The sequence below is a fragment of the Dunckerocampus dactyliophorus genome, chromosome 9, assembly GCF_027744805.1.
Source record: "Dunckerocampus dactyliophorus isolate RoL2022-P2 chromosome 9, RoL_Ddac_1.1, whole genome shotgun sequence".
Lineage (NCBI taxonomy): Eukaryota > Metazoa > Chordata > Actinopteri > Syngnathiformes > Syngnathidae > Dunckerocampus > Dunckerocampus dactyliophorus.
The window spans coordinates 26,196,643-26,205,772 of record NC_072827.1 but is presented as its reverse complement, the minus strand read 5'-3'; the positions used below and the strand labels follow the sequence as shown (position 1 = coordinate 26,205,772).

Sequence of the window (9,130 nt, the reverse complement as noted above, 5' to 3'; positions counted from 1 at the left end):
GTACTGTGCAGCCACACCAGCAAGACATCAACCACTTCCCCACATGTGGTCTAACAGTAGTTATCAATTACTTTGTCTTTTCTTCTCACCCGCGTCGCCCAAATGTATTTATCTGTACAAACCACTGTACGAGTTGCTGGCACTATTGCGCCTACAACCACCTGATTATTAAAATAGACGATTAAAAAAGTAAAACAATGTACAAGTTGTTAATTAACTCAATTTAAACAAGACTGCTCAGTCTGTGTGACTAAAGAAAGAGTTCTCATGTCCTACCGTATTCATGGGATGTAGTATTTCCCGGACTTATCGTCACTTTCTTTACCTCAGACGTCACCTTTTTTTGTCTGTTTTTTTTTCTTCTGTCATTTTGCAAACCGTACTGGAAACGCAATCGGAACGCATCCGGTTGGCCTGGTTTTCGCCTGTCGATCCATCCATTGATCTCTTTTGCGGCAGTTACACAGCATAAATGTCAGGCACCACGATTTCTACTACGCACGTGCAATGTACGGCACCCCCCTCGCTGCCAAAAAATGTTAAGATTTGAGAAATTACAACATAACCAAAGCTCCTTTGAATGCACCACAAAGACAAGATATTTAATATTCAAACTGAAACGTTAGTTTTTTGCAAATAATCATTAACTTTGAAATTGATGGCTGCAACACGTTCCAAAAAAGTTGGGACAGGGGCATGTTTACCACGGAGTTGCATCCCCTTTCCTTTTAACAACACTCCCAACATTTGGGAACTGAGGACACTAATTGTTGAAGCTTCGTAGGTGGAATTCTGTCCCATTCTTGCTTGATGTACAGCTCACTTCAGTTCTTCAGCACTCCGGGGTCTACGTTGTCATATTTCACCCTTCCAAGGGAGACAGGTCTGGACTGCAGGCAGGCCAGTCTAGTTCCCGCACCCTTTTAGTACGCAGCCACGCTGTTGTAACACGTTCACAATGTGGTTCGGCATTGTTTTGCTGAAACAAGCAGGGGCGTCCATGAAAAAGACGTTGCTTGGATGACAGCATAGTTGCTCCAAAACCTGTATGTACCATTTCAGCATTAATGGTGCCTTGACAGATGTGCAAGTTATCCATGCCATGGGCACTAACACACCCCCATACCATCGCAGATGCTGGCTTTTGAACGTTGCGTCAATAACCAGAGAAGCCGGCGGCATTTCCAGGTGTTGATAAATTGCTTTCATTTTGCATAGTAGAGTTTTAACTTGCACTGACATATGTAGCGATGAACTGTATTTACCGACAGCGTTCCTGAGCCCATGTGGTGATTATCCTTTACACGTTGATGTTGGTTTTTGATGCGCTGTCGTCTGAGGGATCAAAGATCAGGAGCATTGAATGGTTTTCGGCCTTGCCGCTTACGTGCAGAAATTTCTCCAGATTCTCTGGACCTTTTGATGACATTATGGACCGTAGATGACAAAATCCCCAAATTCCTTGCAACTGTACGTTGAGAAGCATTGTTCTTAAACTGTTCGATGATTCACTCATGCAGTTTTTCCACAAAGTGGTGAACCTCACCCCATCCTTGCATTTCAGGGAAGCTCCTTTTATACCCAATCATGGCACCCAGCCTGTTCACCTGTGGGATGTTCCAAATAGGTGATGAGCCTTCCTCGACTTTCTCAGTCTTTTTTGGAATAATACATATATTTAAAATTCCAAATGAGCTAATTTTAGCAAAAAAACAAAAGTTTACCAGTTTGAACATTAAATATTTTGTCTTTGTCGTGTATTCTGTTGAATATAGGTTGAAAAATAATTGGCAAATCATTGTATTCTGTTATTTACAATTTACACCGGAAATGAATTTTATGTCTGCAGCGCATTTGTGACGTCGGTCAGAACCGATAGCGTACACAGTTCTTGTGTTGAACCAGTAGCCTGCTGCTTAGTTTAGACACGGCGGTCACTTAGCTGGAGGCTTGTGCATTGTTCACGTCGTGAATAGGAGTGAGAGACACACAGAACCCCCCTGCTGCGGGTGAAGACGTTGCTAGTCTTATACTGTAAACAAAACAAATAGCTCACCTTGAACGCTTCTTAAGATGCTCACTAAGTCTCACAAGAAATAAGATCTCATGCATGACAGCAGTTTTATTGACTTAAGGTGTATTTTTTCATCTTTTTTTTGCAAAATAGAAATGTTCTTGCCACTTTTATCAAACTAAGCACTGAGAGCTTACTTACAGAACATCCAATGGAACCCGTGTGCATCGTTAACATATGTGAAAATGAAAACAGTGAAGTGGCAACCTCTTGTACCCGCATCCTGTTTTGAGCTAAGCAGCTATGTGTAACGTGCCGTCTGTTTATGGTTATAAATAACATTCAGATTGCTATGTGAACACAACCTCAGACTGCATACACTAGCAGGATTTGTTTTAGCTTTTTTTTTTTCTATCTGAACACATGTGCACATGTCAATTTATATTCAAAACACTTTTTTTGTAATGCTCTGTGCCACCACAAATCCACTAACATTGTAAGTGCTTGGTGTGGAAAAGTAAGTTCAAAATGCAGCATAAGATGCTTTTCAACACTGCCAAAACAAAACGCTGTAATATGCATGCCAGACCAGCAGATGGCGATGTCACTTTGTAAAGAAGAACCTGAGCTGTGAGTTTGCATGCAGTGTGTGGACGCTTTTCTGTGAAAGTTTTGAGACAACAAACAGCAGCGCTGTTTTCGGCCATTGTTGTTGCGGTTGTGCCGTACTACCCAGACTCGACAAGTCCTCCGGTTTTCAGCATTTAGATGTGAGAAAGCCAAGTAAAAGGCCAACACCCACAGAGTTTTCAGTTGAAAAAAGATGTTGCGTAAATATCCCTTAAGTCTCCTCTTCTTCAACTGATCGCTGGTGAAGTCCAGGAATCAACTTGAGGATGTTTTTCCGAACGTTGGTCCGCTTGCCTTTTCTGGGCAAGGTACCAAACAAAGTGGAGCTCCTCGTTTCATTCCAGGTTGGAGACTGGGAGCTAATGCTGCTGCTGCTGCTGCTGGCTAAACTGGAGCTGCTGGAACGGCCGACGGTTTGACAAAAATAATGGCCGGAGGTTAATGAAAACCTTTGTGAGAAGAAGCGCTCCTCTTTGGTGGAGCTGGCTGCACTGCAGGGACCGGGTGAGCTCAAATCGCCAAACACGCTACCCTGGTCGCTGTCGTCCGTCATCAAGCTCCTGTAGCTGCTATTGCTAGAAACGCGAAGGCTGCGGTGGCCTCTGGGGGAGCTGGGAACTTCTGAGGAATCGGTCGAGAGGCTGTTTTCTTTCAAGTGACCTGCAAACATAAAGAGTCCCCGTGAGTGGAAACCCAACAGGAAATCTGTAAGCAGCTTCGTTTTTCAGGGGAACTCCATCTTACATACTCCAAGTGTAAGCTTCAGTTTCTACAGTTTTGAGTGAGGGAGCGTTTGAGAAAGGAAGTGCTGTGGTGTGACAGCTGAACCAAAGCGCTCACCTCGGATAAGGCGTTGTTCCTGTAATGTAAGCGCTTGCAGCTCCACCAGTTTCTCGTTCAATGATTGCTGTAAAGAAATAAAACATCACGGTTAGCGGCTCAGTGCTGTTGTCTTGGTTTGAGTATGAGCATCACACGTACCTTCAGCATGTTCACCTTCTTCTCCAGCTCGATCCACGTCACCACACTCCCACATACGGTCTCCATCCTAGGGTGGATTGATGAACACATACAGTAAGTACTTTATTTGGCCAAGCAGTAGAAGTAGGAGAATGTTCGCTTACTTTAATCTGTTGGTTGATGCTCTTATCAGATCGAGAACGTGTTGATGAGAGCATCCTTCAATGCTGGCCCCATTGATGCTGATGATAACATCTCCTGCGGTGAGCGAAATCAACAGAAGTGAGGACAAGAAGGTCCAAATGTAGAGCAATACTTGTGCCTCCATATTAGTTACACTATCAAATGACATCCAAGACAAGAACTGTAACAAAAATTGTGCAACTCCGCCAAGGGCAGGTTCTGCGATCAGCAGCAAGCGCTCAGCCGAGAATGGCGCGGTAGATGGCAACAGACGGCCTTTATTGTGAAGAGACATGCCGCTAAACCAGTGGTGTTGAGGGGACAACCAAAAAAAAAAAGTCTATATATACATATATATATATAAATCGTTCCAAATCGTTATCATCAGCTGACAACAAATTCATGGCTCTGTAATATATTCAGGAGCGCCATCTGAAAGCCACCCGAGAAAGCACTTTGGCGACAGAGGCAAGGAAAAACTATTCAGGCTGAGATTGTTTGCCCTTGGCGAGGTCCGCACTCTCTTTATAAAAGGCAGAGTTGCTGATACGGTTGACGTAATGGTTCAGTTGTCTAAGTGTACCTAATTTTGTGGATGGTTGCGTCTTGCACAATGTGAACCAGAAAGCGCAACGAGGTCGGTCATGTACTGTATGGGTCTTGTTTTAGGCTCGTGTTAGAGGAAGTGAGTGGTTCACCTGCGGTCAGGCCAGCACTTTCTGCAGCACTGTTGTCCTCCACCCTGCTCACAAACGTGCACACTTCCACTGCAGAGCTGCTCCTCAGCTGCAAGCCGTGAGTCTGCAACGGGAGAAACCTTCATCACAAAAAGCTACAAGTTGCAAAGTTAAAAAAAATGTGTAGTATGGTGAATATAGTGAATGAATAGTGAATGCCAATTTCTCTTGGATCAATAAAGTATCTATGCAGTGATGATAAATGATGGAAGCTACCTGAACGTCAAACCCAAATGTTTCATTGTCTTCCTTTTCCAAGACAATTGTGCTTCTGGGTCACAAAAAAAAAGACAAGATATACTTTTATATACTTTTAAAAATAAATGACTATATAACATCTAAGCATGATTTATTTACCTTTGTGGATCTGAGTAGTCAACCAGAAGGTGTTTCGGCTGCAAAATAAGCCATGCAAAACTGCATTAGGTACATATTAAGTACATCTGAGTCTATGCAATACATGAGCTGTGGCATAAATTCAGTTTTGACAATATGTTGATTGTTAGGTCGTAGTTAACGGTGGTGTACAGCTCAACTGCATCATACTAAGCGGTTTCTACCCTTTTGGTCACACAAGAGGGTCACTGTCAGGGCCTGCAGTGTTGCATAACATATAAGATTAAAACAATCACAAGCTTTTTGGCCCACAGGTTCACATTGCTGGTGGGTATTTGTGGCAAACACTTGTTGGTAAAAGAGGGATAATCTGCTGCTTACTGTGTAACAATATTTCAAGATAAAGCCTCTGATGTAAGATTATTTCATGTCAAATACACTCAGTAGTTATCAATATAACAGCGTGTGTGAAGTGCACACAATCTATGTCTAATGTATATTATATATATTGTATTGTGTATATAATTGCAATACACAATATGTACAAGCTCTGCTGGGGGAAAAAAAAAAACAAAAACATTTTTTCTGGGGGCACCCCATCAAGCAGCCCTCGGCTGTGGGCCTCTGTAAGACCTCACTGTTGGGTTTGTAAAGTAAAGTCATGTTACTTCTACACTAAGCAAAGTTGATGCTAATCAACCTGTTTGAGAATCAATAAAGAACCGAATCGTTAAGCAAAATCAAAAAAACTGGTCTGTGTGTCTGTCACCTTAGTGCCACAGTCGAGCACGGTTGTGCGAGTGTCATGTTATGGGGCTGCATGAGTGCTGCTGGCACTGCGGAGCACAGTTCATTAGGGGAAACATGAATGCCAACATATACTGTGACACAGTGAAGCATGTCTTCCCCTTGTGAACTGAGCCGCAGGCCAGTATTCCTGCAGGTTGCTTCATTTGGCCAAAAATGTGCACTGTAGTGCTTCACACCTTCTCTTACCCACAGAATCGGCTACAACCCGTGCTGAATCTTTGTTTTTAAACGTGACACTGATTTTTTTTAAATGGGAACATAGACCGGTCTTTTTTCTTCAGACTTTTATGCAATCTGTTTCATAACTTTTACCGGGCAGCGGGCAATCCTGCTTTGATTGTCAACATTTTTGGTCTTTACATTGGAGTCAACCAGGCCGCACTCCATGTTTGCAGTCCACACACGCCCAGCTCATTTTAGTTCATTTTCAATTGCTGTAGTTTTTAAATCTCTTCACGGATCAGCACCTCGATATACTTCCTACCTCCTTCAAGTCTACACCCCCACGAGGTCTCTAAACTGCCGATAAAGTCCTTCTTGGCGTCCAAAAAACACATTAAAATGTTATTTTTAAATGTGCTATATACATAAAGTGGATTGGATTTTGTTCTATTAGCCCACTGGAAGGTAAGTTAGGGTCATCCACCATGAATTAGAATGCAAATTTATGCCTGCCTCACCTTAACGGTCCTGGGCAGCGAGTCTGTGTGTCGGTGCCTCTGCTGGTCGTTGCTTGCCCTCAGTGAACGTCGGTGCCACAGAGAACTTTTCTTCCTTGGAGCAGGCTCCGGAGCGTTCCTCTCCAGGCTAGACTTTGATGGACGTCCACTCGAGTTCATGGTAGTAGTAATAGTGGTGGTGGTGGTGGTGGCCTACCAATGGCGAGTGGCTAAATAACGATCAGCCTCAAAGCATCATTCTCCTGCTGCGGCACTTAAGTCTGACGGCCTCTTGGAAGCGTGTGCGTGTGAGTGCAACTGAAAAAGAAACGCTTCAAAGCGGAAACACACATCACGTGACGTTAGTGGCGCTTGTGCACCTGCAGATCACAACCTCATTTCCCAAAAGTATTCTGTCCGTAATAGCGTTTAATTTAAAACCAAGTAAGTGTGTTCATATTTTTCTACGTGAGCTTTTTCTAGTTAACCAGTAACTTTTAACTATTAACTTGTATGTACTGTAGGGTAGTCTATGTATAGTTTTAATATTCACTGAAGATAAGTCAACATGCAGCCATTATTGTAGCTGGCAAAAACTAACGGGGTTGTCGCGAACGAAACGGCTCTTAGAACTGGCTCTTTGAAGTGAACGAACCGTCGTGTTTTCGTTTGTTAAAGCCGCACGTGATTGGTCAAAATGAGTCGTTCCGTGTGTGTCGACACAAAGCAGAAGGAGAAAGGAGGAGGTGCACACACACGCAAGCTGGAAAGGTGAGGAAAATGAGCAGCTGGGGGAAAAAGATGAGGCTTTTGTGTTTCTTAATGCCAATCTTAAGTGAAGACTAGCAACAACTTGCACATTTTACTTTGTATTTTGCTGTGCAATGTTTTGTTGATGTTGTTTCACTGTAAACACAATCAGATTGGACCCTTTTGTCTAATGACATGTGTCTTTCTTTTTGTGTTTTAAAATTATTTCTTAGTTGCAATCTGTTTCATGATGGGCATGTAAATGAAGCCATCCCAACTACACATTGGAATGATATGTAGTATTCTACATTGGTCACTAGGTGTCAGTCATGTTATTGTCATGTTTGCTGAGACACACAAGCACCAGACTTGATTGCAGAACAACAGGATTTTATTGCTGGTTTGAATTGTCTCACAAAAGGCACAATAATCCTTAAAACAAGCTACCGTTGCGGTTGTAATCCACTCCAAGATGAAACTCTTAATCCGCCTACGTCACTTCCTGTCCGCGCAAATGGAACACATTTACAGCAACACACACAAGTACGAATCTTCCTGCTTTAAATGGCTTCTTTTCTGTTATTATATCTACTGTATTGGGTAATACGATTGTAAAGGTGTTATTTCATTTCTAGAGGGCTCTAATAATGTTAAAAATCATATTTAGAAGGTCATAAACAGGTTTTCTAACTACAAAAATATTCTGTTTAGAAATAAGGAATCCTCCTTTGCGGAAATTCAATTATTCTGGTCGGGGCTGGAAACAATTAACCGGGATAAACGAGGGATTGCTGTATTTCAATTAAAAGTTTTGATGAAAACGTAGGCAATTTTTTCCAAAGAAATAATATAAATCCAATTCATTCCTTCCTGACACCCCAAAATATTAATTTCCCGTACATCCTGGCGAGAGAGTTTCTCACCTTTATCAAATTGCTTGCAACTTTCTTTGGCCCCATGGCGGGTTATGTGGAATGATACAGTAAGGGCAAACGGACGAGTTGGTTACGTGCAGTATTTTGCGTCAACCAAGCTGTTTTTGAGAAGATATACTGATGAAATGTGGGAGGTGAACTTTTGTAAAAGCTACTTTACGTTTTGTCTTACTAGAAGAGCAATTATTTGGCAGAAGGAAGGACGTGGGAACGGAAACTCCTAATATGGCAGTTCCATTACCGGTCTCCTGGGAAACTAAAAAGCAAGATGTCAATCATTCCGCTTCAGAAGATTGCCTTCCCTTTTCTGCAGTCTCAGCAATTAGACGCACCGAATGTCCGGAGCAAGCAAAGCATGACAAAATACCTCAGCACTTCCTGTAAGCTTTGGAAGATTTAGCAGTGTTGCTTTCATGCAGAGAGACTCGGTCATGTGAGGGCAGGGGTCATGTGAGGGCAGGGGTGTCCAAAGTGCGGCCCGCGGCACGTTCTAAAAATATAACAAGAAAAAAACCCAGCAAATAATGACAAAATCTGCAGTCATTTTTACAAGGATAAAGTCTAAATATTAAGAGAAAAAAGTTGTAATTTTACAAGAATAATGTCAAAATATTAGGAAAAATAATCCCATTTTAGCAGCATAAAGCTGAAATATGAAAGAAGAAATAAGTTTTATTTATAGTTATAATGTTAGGTCGGGGGAAATGTTATGTTATGGAAATGAAGTCAAAATATTATGGGTATAAAGTCACAATATTATGAAAATAAAATTGACCAGCTTATTTAAGAAGAAAGTTGAAATATTTCTTGAAATACACCGTATGGAACATACAGTATATGTAAACATAAATGTAAACATACGTAACTTCTTAGAAGAAAGTTGAAATAGCTGGGAAATTGAAAAAAAACCCTGCAGAAATTAAAAAAAAAAAACCTGCTGTAGTTTTTTTACAAGAATAAAGTCAAAATATGACAAGAAAAAAGTTTTATTCTAAGGAGAAAAAAGTTTCAATTTTACAAAAATAAACATGCAATATTATGAGGAAAAATAGTCATTTTAGTAGCATAGAGTTGTTTTATTTTTTAATGTTATTTTATTATAATGACTCACAAACA

At 41.5% G+C, this 9,130-nt stretch overlaps 1 protein-coding gene across 1 annotated transcript; it reads right to left on the bottom strand.

Annotated features, from left to right (window-relative positions):
• Positions 1-2,114: 2,114 nt before the first annotated feature.
• Positions 2,115-8,894, bottom strand: cytip (cytohesin 1 interacting protein). Its single transcript, XM_054787216.1, has 9 exons — positions 8,382-8,894; positions 6,351-6,661; positions 4,882-4,919; positions 4,741-4,795; positions 4,486-4,588; positions 3,769-3,862; positions 3,626-3,692; positions 3,485-3,551; positions 2,115-3,304 (listed from the first exon to the last, which is right to left on the bottom strand). The coding sequence occupies exons 2-9, from the start codon at positions 6,507-6,509 to the stop codon at positions 2,856-2,858; spliced, it is 1,032 nt and encodes a 343-aa protein (XP_054643191.1). The 5' UTR covers positions 6,510-6,661; positions 8,382-8,894; the 3' UTR covers positions 2,115-2,855.
• Positions 8,895-9,130: the final 236 nt, after the last annotated feature.

Excerpts from the sequence above, each read along its gene's own strand:
- cytip (XM_054787216.1), bottom strand. The coding sequence starts at position 6,509 with ATGAACTCGAGTGGACGTCCATCAAAGTCTAGCCTGGAGAGGAACGCT. Across the intron at positions 3,863-4,485 it reads AAGTGCTGGCCTGACCGCAG|GAGATGTTATCATCAGCATC; the intron begins GTGAACCACTCA and ends CGCTCACCGCAG. Across the intron at positions 3,305-3,484 it reads GGAACAACGCCTTATCCGAG|GTCACTTGAAAGAAAACAGC; the intron begins GTGAGCGCTTTG and ends TTATGTTTGCAG.